We start from the raw sequence: 18,445 nt of genomic DNA, 5'->3' as shown, positions 1-18,445 counted from the left end.
TGGTACAAATTGCTCAGCTACTAAACATCCCTCTGAAGCTATCATGGCGGTCACTTTTTATGACCTCAGCCCAGGTGACTGCACTGGTGGCTTAGGTGGAAAGTTCAGCAGCAGACCAATTTGTGGCAGGTGAAAGGGCGCAGGTTGTACAGTCTGTCGTGTGTCCCTGTGCGTTATGTTCCCATAGCAAATAAGCCAGGGGTAAACGCAGGATTTGTAGAGGGGGGTTTCCACACCACGCCACCAGTGGGCGTGACCAGCATGCATGGGGGTGTGGCTATAATATTAGATAGTGCTTGGCTGCTCTCCAACTCTTCCTATCCCTATAATATACATGGGCAATGCTGAATGCACTACTGTTAGGTGCAGACAGCTCTCCCTTTTCAAGCAGAGCTGTGTGAAGTGGGAGCAGGGTCCAGCCACCTCAATTATACAATGCCCCAGGCTTGGAGGGGGGTTTCCAGGCACTAGGAAACCCCCTCCCCCTCGGTTTGCCTATGTAAGCCTCTTCATGATACAATCTAATAGTTACTAAAACCGTAAAAATGAAAAACAAAATGATCTTAAAAGATTTTTTAAAATGCTGCTTAAACTCTGAACCTCCATCTATTCACTCTGCCATCTGACCACAATGAATGGCCATTCTGGATCTGCTTATGTAATAGTTTGTATTTAAGACAGATTATTGTCTTATACTATAATATTATAGTCTTATACTAGACACATTTGTCATACCACATTTGCACCAAGCAACCATTGCACAGCACTTCTCCTGCAGCAGCTGGCTGTATGCTGATCTTATCATGCATAGAGGTGTGTCATCATCACATTCCCTCACAGAAGGGAGGACTGAGCTGCTGTCATCCAGCCCTCTCCTCCCACCTCTCCCTCCCCAGCATCCAGGACCACCTTCCTTCCTTCCAGCCGCTGCAGTCTATCTCTAGCCGGAGAAGATACAATGTCTCACCACAAGGACCCCACATCCTCCGCCATCCAGATCAGCAGGTGAGCAGGATCGCACCCTCGTGGTGCTGCAGGCGCACACTGAGCGCAGAGGGCGCACAGGCCGGCACACGTGCGTCCACGCTGCGATTCTCTGCCCGGGAGTGACGCAATGGCCGGGGGGGGGGGGGGGGGGAGACACAGTGTGACTGTGCAGAAAAGAGCTATGTGTGATACTAGCTGACATATTGCACTTATAGCCCTCATCCCAGAGAGGATCTGTATTTGGGTCAGCCCCCTACCTGTGAGGGGAGGGGGGGGCACTGCGGAAGTGCATGTATCCTTTATATTAGTGTAAATATTTGAGTGAGAGAATGGTTGTGTGTCATATTTATAGTTGTAGTCCAAATATTATCAGTCATTCATTCCCTGCCTGCGTTAGTAAAGCTGGGACTGAGGCTGTGTATGTAGAAGACTCCATATGTCATTTTTATGTAATTAATGTCTAAATATTGTGCATAAACTGACAACACATTAAGCTTTTTTAATCATATGATGCAAGTTATGCTGTAAACCACATAAATTGGTCATGTCGGTCAGTGTTTCTGAAGTATGTACTCAGGCTTCACTTAGTTAATGAGGTGGTAATATCACATGGCAGGTAGTGGTCGGTAAGGATGTACTACTAATAATGATCAGCAGTCAGCCTGAGATCAATGTAAGGAACGCAGCCTTAGAGCTTTATGATAAATGGTAGCGCAGAGCAGTGTTACCCTGTTTTGATGCTGTTACCGTGAATGGGCATGTGTGTACGGTGGCATGGGACGGGTCTGGGCATCTTGCTGTATGGTGATGTTTGCAATGGAGGTGCTGAGCAGTGTACTGGATGGACATCTGGGGGTAAATGTATCAATGCCCGGATTCTTCAACTCCGGCGAGATCGGCGTCTACAGCGCTTAAATTTAAAGCGGCGCTGCCTTGTAAAGGGAAGTTTTACAAGGCAGCGCCGCTTTAAATTTAAGCGCTGAAGACGCCGATCTCGCCGGAGTTGAAGAATCCGAGCATTGATACATTTACCCCCTGGTGTTATGATATGTAGGACAACTGGATCTACTTACTGTGGCAGGTATGGAGGAAAAAAGTAGACGTGTGCTACTCTTTCCTCTGTATTTACCTTAGCACATAGATCCCTAAGCATTTACCTTGTTTTGCTGTACCATAGACCGCATTACGCATCGCACGCTAAATGAAGTGCAAAAAGAAGCCAGTAGTTTTAGAAACATCAGTAGCTTTTAAAGAGAATGTGATGTCAAACACACACACACGCTTCCCACAAAGAGAAACATGCTCACTGGCACTCAGATGCCCACTGACATAGACATTTATCCATAGGTTAGTGCTGGTACAGGAAGAGGTTGGAGACAAGAGACAGCTGGAATTAGCTCTGGAAAGAGTAGATGAAGGCTCAGTGAAACAAGTGGTTAGGATTGTGCAGATTTAAGGACAGCTCAGTGCTCGAGGCACAGACTAAGGTAATATCTGATTGTAGAACCAGTTAATGTCCATGTCAAGGTTAGGGCAGGCAGCAGAGGTCAGGGCAGGCAGAAGACATCAGAGCAGACAGCTATTAGTAATGATTGAGGGCCAGGCAGATATCAGGGCAGGCAGTAATCATGTGTCATTATCATCATCAACATTTATTTATATAGCGCCAGCAAATTTCGTAGCGCTTTACAATTGGGAGCAAACGGTAATAAAACAATACTGGGTTAATATAGACAGAGAGGTAAGAGGGCCCTGCTTGCAAGCTTACAATCTATGGGACCAAGTTCAGGGCAGGGTCCAATTCAAGCAGAGGTCAGGGCAGCCAGTAGCAGGAAAGTCCAGAAACAAGTTACAGGAACTGAAGATACTGCAGCTATAGCGGGCAGTGAAAGGAATAACTACCTGCACTAAATAGATACAGATATACAATAAGACACATTCCCAGGTGATCACATCCTGACGATTCATGTGATAGTTATTCAGAATACCTACACGAATGCTTGGAAGCATCTCCAGAGATTCGGAGTAGAATCGTGCGGCAAGACGCTCCGAACGCATTTTACACAAGGAATTTTGACTTTATCAGTCTGTATTATCATCTGTTGTAAGCATATCTGGTGCAGTGCAATGGCTGTTTGACATTAGTATATCATGTACTATTCTGGAGATATAACATTGTCCTACCTGTATACAGATCTCACATTTGCACAGTGAGATTGTTGGATTAAATTACACTCTCTTCGTCTCTGTCATCCTCTAAAAGTTCACCTATCCCCAGGCACCACCTAGGAGAAGAGCCTTTTGTGCCACGGTAGAACCTGGAAGAGTTAGCACCCAGGCGTTGTCCCTTTAAGTTAATAATTTTCTGTTCCCACCGAGCAGAAAAGTGATATTGAAGTTGTGTTTCTAGAGGAGGAGGCAGGTTGTACGAGACAGCCGGACGCTGATGGTTCTGGAAACAGTGATGCCCCCTCCAAGAAGAGTCCATTGGATGTTGGAAGTTTGTCATAGGGAATCTTATTCTAAGACGTATTCATCTGGGAGTTGGTCAAGAGGGAAATAGAGATGTTGGCTGCTTGTCAGAGACACAGGAGGTGCACAGTCATGATTAATGAATCGGTGAGTCAAGGTGGAGAAATAGATGTTGTAGTTGCTGGTACCAATGATTTATCTACCAGCGAGGTTGGGACCGTGCAGAGAGATTTTTCTCTGTTGGGAAAACTATCTTGTAGCGGCAGCGTCCTGAGAATCCATCTCATCATTTTTGTCTGTTCGCAGGATGGGGGACGATAGGAAACTTCACATCAGACGCTTTAACACTTGGTCACTGAAATGCTGCAAGTAGGAAGGGCTTAGCAGGACAAGACATTGCGCTCATGAGACTGCAGACATCCTGATACTAGGGGAACAGAGGTTCATAGTGAGGTTCACGTGTCTCATTAGTGTTACTGAAACTGGTTAAGGGGCCGGATGAAATAAAGGTAGGTCCCTCTGCCCCCTAAAGATGAAGAAAAGTGTGTAGAAATGCAGTTTAAGAAATAACCTCCCTGAACTGACTTCAGTAATGTCCAGGGATAATTTAGATTTCTAATTTAGCTGTTACTGAGTCACGGTACAATGATATACATTGTATAGGGGGTAAATGTACCAAGCAGCAGGTTTGAAAAGAGGACATGTTGCCTATAGCAACCAATCAGATTCTAGTTGTCATTAATTTAGTACATTCTACAAAATGACAGCTAGAATCTGATTGGTTGCTATAGGCAACATCTCCACTTTTTCAAACCCGCAGTTTAGTAAATATACCCCAGGTGTCTGCAGTTTCCCATCTCTCTATATTAGAGAGATGACTACCTTGGTCTTATCTCCTGTCTGATTTACAGGTTGAGAAAAGCCTCAATATCGCCCACAGTTTTATAATGTACCTAAGAAATGAATAATCTTATATGGTTTAAAATAGGGGATACTATTGATTTCAGCGGTTGTTAGTAATCGTATTCACTTTACTACCTATTTTTCTCTCATCTTTCGCTGTAAAACTTGTTATATTTTCGGGTAGCACGGTGGCTCAGTGGTTAGCACTTCTGCCTCACAGCACTGGGGTCATGAGTTCAATTCCAGACCATGGCCTTATCTGTGAGGAGTTTGTATGTTCTCCCCGTGTTTGCGTGGGTTTCCTCCGGGTGCTCTGGTTTCCTCCCACACTCCAAAAACATACTGGTAGGTTAACTGGCTGCTATTAAATTGCCCTTAGTCGCTCTCGGTCTGTGTGTGTATGTTAGGGAATTTAGACTGAAAGCTCCAAGGGGGCAGGGACTGATGTGAGTGAGTTCTCTGTACAGCGCTGCGGAATTAGTGGCGCTATATAAATAAATAGATGATGATAAAACTTGTTATATTCCTGGCATGAGGACATCTTGTGGCCATACCTGATATTGCACATATATACATAGACCATTATACAAGATAACATAAATCCATTACTTCAAGGGTTGCAATACACTCCATACATCCCCGGCATACATATACTGTAGATCAGGGGTGTCCAACCTTTTAGCTTCCCTGGGCCACATTGGAAGGCGACAAGTTGGTTTGGGCCGCACATAAAATACACTAGCACTAATGATAGCTGATCATCCAAAAAAAAACATAGAAAACATTGCTAATGCTCCTTGTTGTTGCTCAGTGCTTCAATGACATGCTAATGGCTGCTGTCAAACATCAAGTGATATTGTTACAACATTTTATGAAGGGCTTCAACACAGCAGCCATTAAGACAGGGAGATAAGGTCTGTGATGCTCCAGGACCAGGTGAGTTTATGCACTAGTCAGCCTCCCTTGAAATAATAAAAAAAAACAAAAAACAAAAAACCCTTAACTTACCTTTTAATCGGCTTGTTCTCTGATCCTCTTCTCTTGTTTTTTCCGTTTCACGGCTGCTGATAGTTCGCGCGGGTGACTCCTATGTGCTGTGCTCCGCAATGGATGTCGGACGTGATGACGTCACGCCCGACATTCACTGCGAGCGCCGCACGGAGGAAGAGACCAGGGGGTAAATGTATCAATCTGCGGGTTCTTCAACACCCGCGTGTTCAGCCTTTTCCGCGATTACATTTCAAGCGGCGCTGCATTGTAAAGGGAAGTTAACCCTTTACAATGCAGCGCCGCTTGAAATTTAATCGCGGAAGAGGCTGAACACGCGGGTGTTGAAGAACCCGCAGATTGATACATTAACCCTCAGGGAGGGACCGCGTGACCACAAGGTAAGTATTTTCTTATCTTTTTTTCTGGATTTTTTTTTTTCATTAACAGCGCTGCCCACTTGCCACAACCAAAACTCCTGCTGGGCCACATTTACAGGCATGCTGGGCCGCAGGTTGGACATCCCTGCTGTAGACTGTACTGTTGCTGTAGTAAATATATTAGCAGAGCTGTTACTTGAACTAGTAAAATTAAAAGTAGTTAAGTTAGTGAGTCCAGATGCTATACATCGAAGAATATTATAAAGAACTAAAAGTATTGCTTGCAGCGATATTTACCAACCTTTTGTCATCACTGACAAATTTTGTAAAAATATTGTTGGCTATTTATGGTCCTACAAGTTACTAGATCCATGGTGGTATAGATTTGCTGCTAGTCGATCATCTCATACAAAGCGAGTCAAATTTTTTTGACTTGGTAACTAAAGTGATAGATCACTGTGGATCGCTGGCTGTGGCTTATTTGGATTTTAGCAAATCTGCACAATAATTTTTTTTGATCTAATAGAAGTGCAGCTTGTGGCAAAGTTGAACGTTTGCAAGATTTGAATACGGTGAACGCCTATCTATACAGGAATTTTAATTAGTAGCAAGCGCTGTGCACTATGTTCCAGTATAACATTGAGGGTTCATGCATGAAGTAGAAGGCGTCGGTGGATGTAATACAGATTCGCTGAGAACCCGAGTGATATAGTAGTCTAGCTGGATCGAGTTTATTTTTTCTGAAGGATGTATACAAAGTTTATTATAAGTGAGTTTATTATAAGTGAGCATTATTGGGGTTTAATATAAACCTACATACCAAAAGGACAGTATACACTATTGTTTATATTTATTAGATGATTTTTAGCCGTATCACTTGCATCAGCTACAGGGCAGGTGTAAGTGATAGTGATGATGGCCGTGTATACATGCTAGAACATGTGTTTGCAATTAAAAGCAGCTATAAAAATTAATTTTATATGCAGTAGGCATTCATAATATCCTGATCAATGTATTTTATGTTAAAAAAAATATTTTTTTCAATGTATTTTTATTAATGATTATACTATTAACAGGTATTAATGTATTTTTCTTTCTGTGCGTTCTGATGGGACTTTATATTGTACATATAATTATATGATTGTGTGTATCCTGCAGTGTGTTGTCTGTCTGCATACGGCAAGTGCCGTGTAGCCTGAACGTACTTATACACAGATTGAAATGGAAATGTCTCTAGAGATTCGCTTGTACTTGAATTCAGGGTGTACGTGCGCGCAATTTTCAGACGATTAACGAAGGAACGGAAATTGCGTTCACTTTGGGTTCCTAGATAAATCGGGCCCAGAGTGTGTAATTGGTATAAAGTGCCGGTGACCAGTGGGGTACCTCCGCATTCAGTCCATTGTGTTTATTAGTGATACCTGGTGTCTTTTTCTTTGTTAATAAGTATTTTGTAACTTATTCCTAAGATTAGGGGTGACGTGCGGCCCTTATGGAGGTTAGAGGGTCGTCCGTGCGGCCCGTGAAGTGTATCAGGTTGCCTATGGCTTATATAGAACGACCCTGGAATACTAACTGTCCTGGAGACTGTCCTCAATGTCTGTTTGTACTTTAGAAACTGTAATATTTTTTTAAGTGTGAGCAGGTTATAATGACAGCATCACACTGGAAGTGATCAGGCTGTTAGCAGAATGCTGCAAACAACTTCTGGGGTGTTGCTGTCCTGAAAAGGGGGGGGGCATTCGTTCTTGTAGTTCTTCACATAGCGAAGCACAGAATGCACTTTAGAGAATGAAGTAAAGTTCCCCATACCTCAGTAATGCCATCAGTTTCTTGGGAATTAATTGGCTGAATATTGACCAATGGCAGCCGCCCCCACGCATGTGTAGATATAGCAAGGAGAATTTAACTAAAAATGCAGATGGTGCTGATTTGTATATGAAGCTTTAGAGATCACTGCTCCACCTGCTGTATGAAATTGGTATCACAGTTTCTGAGGCTTTGAACAAATGGAAGAGAGGGAGCTAAACACTTTTGATTCCTCAACATGAAAGAGGGAAACGAAAATGGCTATCCAATTAGGTTCCACATTCCCTGTGTAACTCCCATCCATAACTCCAGCAGTCGAGTCCCGAGTCCTCCAGCATTATATAGATACTGACTGTGATGTCTGGCCCTAGTTTACTGCCCTCCACAAAATACATATTTTCTGAAAGAGAGTAAACTGTATTTCAGAAGTTACTCGCTGCATATTGCCATAATTCTATGACAGTCCGTCCCACATTCCTAGTCACAGACTAGTCCATATATAAATTGTACTATTAGCAGCAATGTTTGCCACTGTAGATTTTTGTTTTCTTACATATTTGCATATTGATTATTAATAGATAGACCATCAGCCTTTTTGTTATTAGACAATTCTCATTAGGCTGAGTACACACTGCAGAAAGTTTCTCCTGATGCGATATATTTAGCGATTTTACCAACGCTTGGAATAAAAACTCCCGATCAGCAGCCGATTCCTGTGTACACACTATACACGTTTTACATGATTTACCTTCAGATCTGTGCTCTTCATCTGTCATAACCATCGGCTGAAAAGATGGTGACTCTGCACACTCCATAGAGATCTATGGACACTGCCGGTCCTGAGTGCAAATACACTGCAGTATTGGGACGACATTGTTTCATCGCTTAACGAGATTTTAGCTAGGTTGAAAAATCAAATGAAACGATACGATGTGCTTTGGAACGATATCATTCATCGTTGGAGCGCACACACTAATGCGATATCGGGCTGAACAGTTGTTTATCGTGTGATTGGTCCGATACTCGTCTGAAAACCCTGTAGTGTGTACCCAGCTGCTGATTGTCATATTACCAATACTTTGACACAGATCATCATGGTAGCCTCCAACCAACAAAGACTAATGATGATCAGCATGGACAGCCGTGTGCAACAAATAAATATATACCCCCACCAGTGGTGCTGTTTGCAAGGGCAACTCACTTGGAGTTTCTCCTGTGTTGTCCTGAGTGGTCATGTGACCACCCCATGTGATCCTCGCACAGTCCAACAATTCTTTCTTAAAGTTTACTTTCAGCTGAATTCAGTTCTGTTCAGATGAACGTAGCGCAGCTCAGTAGCCGCAATGGGGCCTTAACCCCTGTCTGCCCCAAGAGAAGATTTCACACAATCGGTTACTTTTTATTTTGTTTAGTTCCACTTTAGAATTCTACTTTTTTTTCTTCGTTTTCAGACCACTCCAGGCTAAATCACAAACCTAAGCATCTAGGGCCTGATTCATGAAGGATCTTAACTTGATAAACTTCTTATTTCAGTCTCCTGGACAAAACCATGTTACAATGCAAAGGGTGCAAATTAGTATTCTGTTTTGCACATAAGTTAAATACTGCCTGTTTTTTCATGTAGCACACAAATACTTGATAACTTATTTGTACACTGAAATTTAAAGTTGATATTTGTGTGCTACATGAAAAAACAGTCAGAATTTAACTTATGTGCAAAACAGAATACTAATTTGCACCCCTTGCATTGTAACATGGTTTTGTCCAGGAGACTGAAATAAGAAGTTTATCAAGTTTAGATCCTTAATGAATCAGGCCCCTGGTAACTATTTTGCTGCATGCTTTTTAAAACATCCACTTACTACACTTGAAGTTCATCATCAGAAGTACTGATCCCGGCTTTCCCCTCTGGTCACTGCTTATTATTAATCAGCCGGTGGTGTGTTAGGAAAGTTTGGAATCGTTGGGGCCTCCGTAGCCGTGAGGGAGGAGCGAGATCTGTGCCTGGGAGCAGGGTGACTGAGTGACTTTGGGAGGGAGGACATCTGTGCTCTGGTTTAGCAGTGCTGTAAGTATATTCAGGCATTGCAGGAGTGGTCTGACTTCAGTGCAGGTCGGTACTGAAGGGTCTTGTAGAGATCTACGCAGCGTCTGTCGGATATACAGTATGTTGGATGTGTGTACTCTGTCTGTACACTGATCTCTTCTGAGGGGTGTAGTAAAGGCTCAGAAATAAACCACAGATTGGTCACATCCAGCCGTGTAATAATCAGAATTGTTTGCTTTTAATGTGTGACTAGACGATAAGCCTCAATAAATAGCAGAAATATCTGTGGAAGGAGTAAGTTTAAACCTTTGCATTCCAAAAGTTTAATACTGTGTTTAAGATTGTAGAACATAAAATGGAAAATCCTTACGTCCTAATATATGATACCAGTGCAGTGAAGGGTACTGAGAAAACCACAGGACATTGAAAAATGCGTCTAAGGCACACGTTGCCTTTCGTGATTACTTCTTTAAACCACTTGTCCGATTTGTGGATATAATTTAGTACATATTTCGGGAGCTCCACAAAACAGTATTTGCTATGGTAAAATCACTTATTAAGTTTTATGTGGAGTTGACAGGTCTGCTTACATTTTATGAAAATAAAGATTTAGGGGCATGTTCAATTGACGGCGGGATCGCCGAAAATCCCGCGCTCAAAAAATATTACCGTTAATACGGTAATCCTGCGCATAAATACCGTTAATACGGTAATTTACTCGCTGGATTTCAGCTCGCAGCTCGGGGAGCCGCGAGCTGAAATCCAGCGAGATATTACCGTATTAACGGTAATAACTTTTGAGAGCGGGATTTTCAGCGATCCCGCCGTCAATTGAATACCCCCCTTAGAGTAAAAAAACATAAACAAAAACAAAATCCAGTTTCAAACACCTGCCCGGACTTTGACAATCCATCTAGCAGGGGGACGAGTTATATACACAAGGGGGTATATTTACTAAACTGCGGGTTTAAAAAAGTGGAGATGTTGCCTATAGCAACCAATCAGATTCTAGCTGTCATTCTGTAGAATGTACTAAATAAATAAGAACTAGAATCTGATTGGTTGCTATAGGCAACACCTTCACTTTTTTAAACACGCAGTTTAGTAAATATACTACCATGGGTCTGACTTCCAAAGTTCTACAGTTGTAGTCCATGTGTCATGGGTTAAGCAAGTTTGTCAGCTATATTTCTCTGTGTAATAGGAAATCGATTGCATCAGTTCACACGACATTTACAGTAATTTTGTTCCAGGTTCCAAACAATAACATAAACAGGATAGACCCTGTTGTAAATGTGTTTACTGCTATGAAAGATGCATACAACATCAGATAAAAAAAAATGTAAATAATAATTAAGTACATCCTACCTACCAGTGAAATACAAGCCCAAGCATGCACGAACTTGTAGTTCCCCTGCTGACGGAGAGGCAAAGGTTACCTAAGCCTGTCCTACAGAGTAGTGTGTAGACTTAGTATGTTGAGCAATTTAACTGAAGTTAAAAATTACTCACTCCAGAGGCTGTGGTTAATAACTGCTTAATATCTGGCTGATGCAGTACAGAGGTGGTACTTATGCAGTGCAAAACTTTAATCTCATTCAGCTCATAGGATTTTCCTAAAATCTCATCCTACTGGACCCACCTAGCCTTTGGGATGCGGCCCACGCATATCAGACGGTTATTGGAAGGACTTCTGTTCCACGCCAGGTAAATTCCATTCACTTGAAATTCCTCCTGCGGGGTTACCGGTCTCTGCACATAAAATGCTGCACAGTAGCACGAATGGAAAGAAGATGCAGTGTTCTGTTTGCACATACGTCATGTTGGCAGATGGTATAATGTGTATATTTTAGTCGCTGGGTGATGTTCAGTCTCGCGCTCTGTGAACGCAGGAACGGACAGTATGTTGCGGGTCTTAAGATTCATGGATGCTGCCGAGATTGGGGTTCTGTTGCAGCACCTCGTTTCTAAACTGAGAAGGTATGAAATATGGTAGTCTTCACAATAAACAGCGACTTATTTACATGTATGTTATATACTTTTCTGATAGGACAACCTTGCCTTCAAATGCAAAATTTGCATTGACCAATACAGCGACCAGTGTCACCGTCTAGGGACCGTGCTATTAAATTGTCCCTAGTGCGTGTGTGTGTTAGGGAATTTAGACTGTAAGCTCCAATGGGGCAGGGACTGATGTGAGTGAGTTCTCTGTACAGCGCTGCGGAATTAGTGGCGCTATATAAATGAATGATGATGATGATTGCTGTGGTTGAGTGTACATTTTGCACCTTCATGTACATTTGGTAAATCAGACTCAATTCGTGTAACTATAAAATAATGAAAGTGATTTGTCCCTGCATTTTTTTACCTTAGTTTTTAGTCCAGCCAAATACTGTATCTATGCGTCGTAGAATTTAGATTTCTCCTATGCGAGTGTTTAAAATATATTTTTACTGTACGTTTTTAATTCTAATTCTGTCCACTGGTCAGGTCATCTTTAGAGTGACTGTGTATTTGCATCACATGCTAGTGACAGTGACAATGGTTTTAATACAGTCCTTATTTCCGCGCTATTCCCTGCTTAGCTGGGATCTTGTATACAGTCAAAGACGCATTTTGGTCCCGAGTCATTAAGGAGAGCAAAGCAGAAAAAAGGAGTAACTTTGCACCTGGACAAAATAATGTTGCATTGGAGGGGGAGGTAAGTGTAAAATGTGGGGACAGATTTATATTTGGGTTAGGACATGTCCTAGATCAACGTTAAATTTCAGTGTACAAATAAAGCTATCAAGTATTTGTGTGCTAGATGTAAAAACACAGTATTTTCCCTATGTGCAAAATAATAAACTAATTTGCACTCCTTGCATTGTAATATGGTTTGTCCAGGAGAAAACTCTCATGTGTATATATATATATATGCATGCGCAGTGTGTATTGCGTCGGGAAGTGACGTCACGTTGGGCAGCTCAGCCCTCTCCGCCAGTCTCGTAGATCGGAGCAGGGCCTCTATTTTCCGCTGTGTAGCACGGCGTAACCGAGCAGAGAACACCGACGTGCAGCAGGAGAGCACGGAGCGGAGGCGTCCGTCACCCAGAGCACACATTCGCTACCTGTATAACAGGATTTCTGGTACGCAGATTTTTTGTTTGTATTTGGAGGTGTATACTTAATATCAAGCCATTTCTGGTTGTTGGGCTTCCACTATTGATAGTGGTGGAGGTTTTATCACAATTGGTGTTACATAACACAACTATACTACACTATATGTGCTTTTATATCCACATTGTCATCATCCTGTGGATGAGGGGGAGGCACTACCTCTGAAGAGGAACTCCTACCATACCACTTGATTCTGGAATCCTTACGGTACGCAGTTTATTACATTGTCCCCATTTCTATCTGATATTACACATTGGGCGCCCTACTTGTTTTCTCTATCAACAATATATATATATATATATATATATATATATATATATATATATATATATATATATTTTTTTTTTTCCAAGGGGCCAGGAAAAGTTATTGTAATACGAGTTAATAGCCTAAAAACACTCAGAACTTCAAGTGGAATAAGAGAATCCCCCCTATTTAGTCCTATTAAACTAAAGGCATTTTTATTTCAAAATGGTACCGATAGAAATCCCTACAATGTAAAGTTCACTTGGATGCCCTTCCAATCAATAAGGCTATTTTCGGTTTAACCAGCACTTATCAAAATAGATTACATTTGTTAAAAAGTCCCTCTGGCAACTAAGTGGTTAAATTTGAATTCTCTAAGGAATATGTAATAATTAACGAATGAATGTGGTTTGTTTTTTTTTTATATTAAACTTGCTCCTTGGCAGACATAGCCGGCCGTACATTATCTGTATGTCACAAGTCAGGAGGGGCCTGTTCTGACGTCAGTGTGCTCTAGTGACTAAGCTCTTTCTCATTTTGTTCCATACAAAGGAATTCTGCTGACGGTCAGAGGAGGGTGCAGGTTAATGAGACGGGGAACCCAGGCAAAGAGCAGGAGATAGGGTTGGGGTCAGCAACCTCTCTCTGTGCCAGCAAAAATCTTCTATAGCTCAGGTGTGTGTGCGTGTGTGTGTATATATATATATATATATATATATATATATATATATATATATATATATATATAAAGCCTAGTGGCGTGTGTTAGTCTGTGTGTGGGAAAAAAAAACAAGCTGCAGCGCCACCTGCTGGGCGGAGTTATACACTGACCTACTAAATTCTTAGCATTATCTAATATTATAAAAGTAAAAGCCTAGCGGCATGTGTAAGTGTGTGTGTGTGTGTGTGGAAAAAACTATTTTCTCAGAAAGGACTCATCCAATTGACCTGAAATTTGGTATACTGACATTATTTGACAAAAAAACTAGAATAGTGAAGTCAGTTAACTTCCATCATCCCCCCTTACCCCGTGGGAGGGGTAGTAAAGGCTAAATTTACGAGTTGAGGGGTCAAACTCATTTTGTGAGGTAATTTTACCTCATGAACACACATTAAAAAGGCCGCTTGCGTCGGGAAGTAACGCTCTTCCCCTGAGGAGGCCTGGGCTAGGCCCAAATGCATGACAAGAACCTTTTTAAGACCTTAAGTAGCTTGATTTGACTAGAATGCATGAGTATCATGCACGGGTTAACTTGTGTGTGTGTGTATATATATATATATATAATGTGTGTATATATATATATATATATATATATATATATATATATATATATATATATATATATATATATATATATATATATATATATATATATATATATATTGCCACAGTAATGCCCCACAGTTTATATATTATGCCACAAATTTATCATTTAAAATATTGAAAATATTTATTGTCATGGTTTGTGAAAAAATAGTATTGGACATTGCAGCTTATTTCATAATTAAAAAAAAATTCATACTGTCCCCTTTTAAACATCAACCATTTCCATTTCCCCTTAGCTGGATGTTAAAATACAGCTAAATCCCCAAATTTAAATCCCTTATTTTAAAATACTATATATGTGAAATGGATAATCAGAAATATAAAAGGTTTTGCAGTGTTGGATTTTGCTGACTGGGAGCTGAGTTGATGATGTCCTTTATATTGTAGCTGACGTCTGCTCACAGTGGAGGCAGCCATTTTGTTCGGTTGAAGCAACATTTGCGAGAATTAATTTTGTTGCCTGGGAATAAGAGTTTCTTTTATGTTGATATATACTGTGCTTCCTTCTTTATAATATAATGGAAGTAATATGTTCTAATGCACTTTCGTGCCAAGAAATTACCGTGTTTTGGCGACCACCAGCTTGAAGATAATTAGGCAGGATGGAGAGGAGAATCGGTACAATAGGAGCTTTTCCAATCCATATCCTGGTATTAAGTGAATTATATGTTGAGATTCCCGCTTATAAAGCAATTGATGACAATAAACTTGTAAAATACAGTGAGCCGGTGCCAAGGGCAGTACTTGAATCAAACTGTCTCTGATTCTTCAACCAGAAAGAGCGATTAGGAGAGTGAAACGTGAACTGTAATACACAGTATTGGTTTCTTAGAAGGTCTCTATGCGGAATATTGTCCATCATTTTCAGTGTTGCAAAGTTTCTGCGTTTGTCTCTCTCTATTGTAACTTAAGAGCGCATGTTGGCTACACACTGCGGGGGCAGCCATATTGTGTGCTCTATCTACATAGGCAAACTGGGGGGGGGGGGGGTTCCTAGTGCCTGGAAACCCCCTCCAAGCCTTGGGCACTGTATAATTGAGGTGGCTGGACCCTGCTCCCACTTCACATGGCTCTGCTTGAAAAGGGAGAGCTGTGTGCACCTAAAAGTAGTGCACGCAGCATTGCCCATGTATATTATGGGGATAGGAAAAGTTGGGGAGCAGCCAAGTACTGTCTAATATTATGGCCACGCCCCCATGCATGCTGGTCACGCCCACATGCATGCTGGTCACGCCCACTGGTGGCGTGGTGTGGAAACCCCTCTCTGCAAATCCTGCGTTTGCCCCTGACCTGTATGATAATGCAGCCTTTCCATTCACTAGGAACAGGTGCCCCATGAGTGTTGGTCATGTTCAGTGATGTCACTGGTTACTAGATAATTGTAAGGCTGCATGTTCATGAATATTGGCTCAGCCCATAATATGGCTGCCTCCACCGTAAGTGCTATTTAAACAAATTAAAATAAATTTACAACAATGGTCTAGTGACATATACTGGTCCTGGGTCATTAAGGAGAGTAAAGCATAAAAACGGAGTAACTTTGCACCTGGGCAAAACTATGTTGCATTGGAGGGGGAGGTAAATTTAAAATGTGATGGCAGATTTATAGTTGGGGTAGGGCATGTCCTAGATCATCTTTACATTTCAGTGTTAAAATAAAACTAGCCAGTATTTGTGTGCTAGATGAAAAAACCAGTCAGTATCTAACTTATGTGCAAAATAATAAACTAATTTGCACCCCTTGCATTGTAACATGGTTTGTCCCGGAGAACATTTACCCCTTTTTTTGCCTTACTTTAAAATTAAAATTTACGCTTCAAATTCTTATTCTGGTGTTGGCCATTACATTTAGGAGGTTTTATGGTGCTTTGGCATTTTGAAGTAGACAGATGAGATATATGTCTCTGGATGTAGCCATGATTTTCAAACACATGACAGACTATTGGGAACCAGCACATTCACCAGATATACTGATCTCAACACTGTACCAGGGTCTGATTACTGCAAAAGGATTATATCTAATTTTAAAAATATATTTTTTTTTGCAGTTGCAAAGGAGAAATAATATCATTGCACAATATAGCACCGCTAGTCTATTTGAAGAGAGTGGAGAACCAATGTAGAAAAGATGAGTTTAATGCAATATATATATATAAAAAAAAAACAAGACTAACGCTATTACCATTTTTGCATTTGGCTGTATGGCTGCAGATTACATACGTACAGACAGGAAGCTGTTTCCATCTGCTGCTCAGATAATTTAGCCACCGTCTTGCCATGGCAACACCAGAGCCGCCTGTGATTGGCTGCAAACTCCTCTTCGGTCCAGATTGGACACCTAGCACTAGTCATTTCCCTACACATGTGGTTAACCAGAGACTTTTGACATCATGCATGACGACATCCTAGTTACATGCATATTCCCACTGAACATGAGACCTCATTTATACAGAGCTCAGGCTGCCTGCATGCTTGGCTGACACTGGTCTTGTATCCTATATAGATGGAAGATGTCCTTACAAGGTAGTGTGCACCTTATGGTGGAGTTTCTTGTGTTCCGACAGCTGTAATCATTGTCCTTTAGAATGTTCACTTTCTATATCGTTAGCTGTAAATTAACTCCTGAAATTCTAAAGACAAAACCATTGTTAAATTGGCAGTTCCGGTATCACAAGCACTTTCTTGCTGAATATTTTGCTTTGTGTTTTGCAAAATGTGTGTTGTTCCTGCCTAAGGGCTCATAGACTATATAGGATGTGTACATAGATGCTGGGACTAGTAGTTACATATTATCTGGGGAGCCAGAGGTTGTCCACCTGGTCTAGATGTGGTAGCCAGCCTCTAAATGCCATGTGCACTGTAGTTTTTAATGAGCATGGTCTTGCAGGACTGTGATTTTAGCAGAGTTACAGGAATGTTGTGATTCAATTTGTCAAAAAAAATATTTTTTCCTGCAGTTTTTTTTTCCACGTAGACAGCTTTGTAGCACAGTGGTTAGCATTTGCTGCCTCACGGCGCTGAGGTCTTGAGTTCGATTCCGACCAGGGCCCTTTCTTTAGGTGCTCTGGTTTCTTCCCTCAATAAAAAAGAAAAAAAGTATGCAGATTGGTTAATTGGCTTCTGACAAAATTGATGCTAGTATGTGTGTGGTAGGGAATTTAGATCGTAAGCTCCAGTGAGGCAGGGACTGATGTGAATGTTGACCTATGTACAGCATTGTGCAATATGATTGACTCTATATAAAACACACATAATAATAATAGTAATGCAGTTACAAAAGTATTTCCAAGGTCTTGGTTATAATCGCACTTGGCAAGCCCCCCTCCACAAAAATCCATCCATATTGCCTGAGGAAGGTAAAAAATACTTCCTGATTCCAGACTGGGAACATCCATGCCCTGTATGTTCACTGCTCTTACAGTAAAGAATACTTTTTACAGCTGGAGAGTAAGGGATACATTTATCAAGCTGCAGGGTTGAAAAAGTGGAGATGTTGCCTATAGCAACCAATCAGATTCTAGTTATTTATTTAGAACTTTCTACACAATGACAGCTAGAATCTGATTGGTTGCTATAGGTAACAGGTCCACTTCACATTAAGGGGGTATTCAGTTACGATTCGTGGCCGCGATTACGTGCTTCTGCGCGTATAAATCGTCATTATGGGAGCGCAATCTGGCAGATTTCTGTGTGCACCAAAATCCACGATGCTGCGGTACCGGGATCCGTGCGGCCGCAAATCGTAATTGAATACCCCCTTATTGTCTAATAATTTTTGGATCAAAATTTGTGACAGACACAGCGGTACATTTGGCATGGTGTAGCTTTATTTTAAAGCGTGTCAATATCAGCCTTTGTGTACACAGAATAAAATAAAATGTCATAATTCTTTTCAGCTTTCTTACTATTGATGTGATTAAACTAAAATTACAGCTCCATTAGGGGGTTTAGTTATTGTGATTTCATGTCCTAACTGAGAAATTTCAGGCCTAGTATTCACAAGGCACTTAGACTTCGTGAATTAATCACCAACAAAATGGCCGCCTCCGCTGTGTCTAGGTGACGTTGCCTTTAATGTAACAGAAATTCCTTCCTGAAGTATCCGCTGTTCATTGCAATTCTGCTTTG

The 18,445-nt window shown here is 41.3% G+C and overlaps 1 protein-coding gene and 1 long non-coding RNA gene across 8 annotated transcripts in view; one reads left to right on the top strand and one right to left on the bottom strand.

Moving 5' to 3' along the window:
* Positions 1 to 18,445, bottom strand: part of LOC142106976 (uncharacterized) — a 260,709-nt gene that overhangs the window by 55,820 nt on the left and 186,444 nt on the right. The window contains exon 4 of one of the 4 annotated variants that reach the window (XR_012679833.1): positions 16,792 to 16,947. The exons of the other annotated variants lie outside the window; for them this stretch is intronic. This is a non-coding gene — a long non-coding RNA (uncharacterized LOC142106976). Of the gene's footprint in view, positions 1 to 16,791; positions 16,948 to 18,445 lie in introns of those variants that run through there. 4 annotated transcript variants of the gene reach the window in all.
* The window catches only part of ACOT7 (acyl-CoA thioesterase 7), a 133,256-nt gene continuing 115,670 nt past the window's right edge, over positions 860 to 18,445 (top strand). Inside the window, exons 1-2 of one of the 4 annotated variants that reach the window (XM_075190060.1) lie at positions 9,537 to 9,606; positions 11,188 to 11,292. In XM_075190060.1, the coding sequence (XP_075046161.1) occupies positions 11,240 to 11,292 (53 nt within the window). In that variant the 5' untranslated portion in view covers positions 9,537 to 9,606; positions 11,188 to 11,239. Of the gene's footprint in view, positions 1,006 to 9,536; positions 9,607 to 11,187; positions 11,293 to 16,742; positions 16,841 to 18,445 lie in introns of those variants that run through there. The other 3 variants (XM_075190062.1, XM_075190061.1, XM_075190064.1) reach the window with 3 other exon arrangements.

Source organism: Mixophyes fleayi, chromosome 11 (genome assembly GCF_038048845.1).
Source record: "Mixophyes fleayi isolate aMixFle1 chromosome 11, aMixFle1.hap1, whole genome shotgun sequence".
In the NCBI taxonomy this organism is placed as follows: Eukaryota; Metazoa; Chordata; class Amphibia; order Anura; family Limnodynastidae; genus Mixophyes; species Mixophyes fleayi.
The sequence above is the reverse complement of the archived record's forward strand: the minus strand, read 5'-3'. Positions and strand labels throughout refer to the sequence as shown.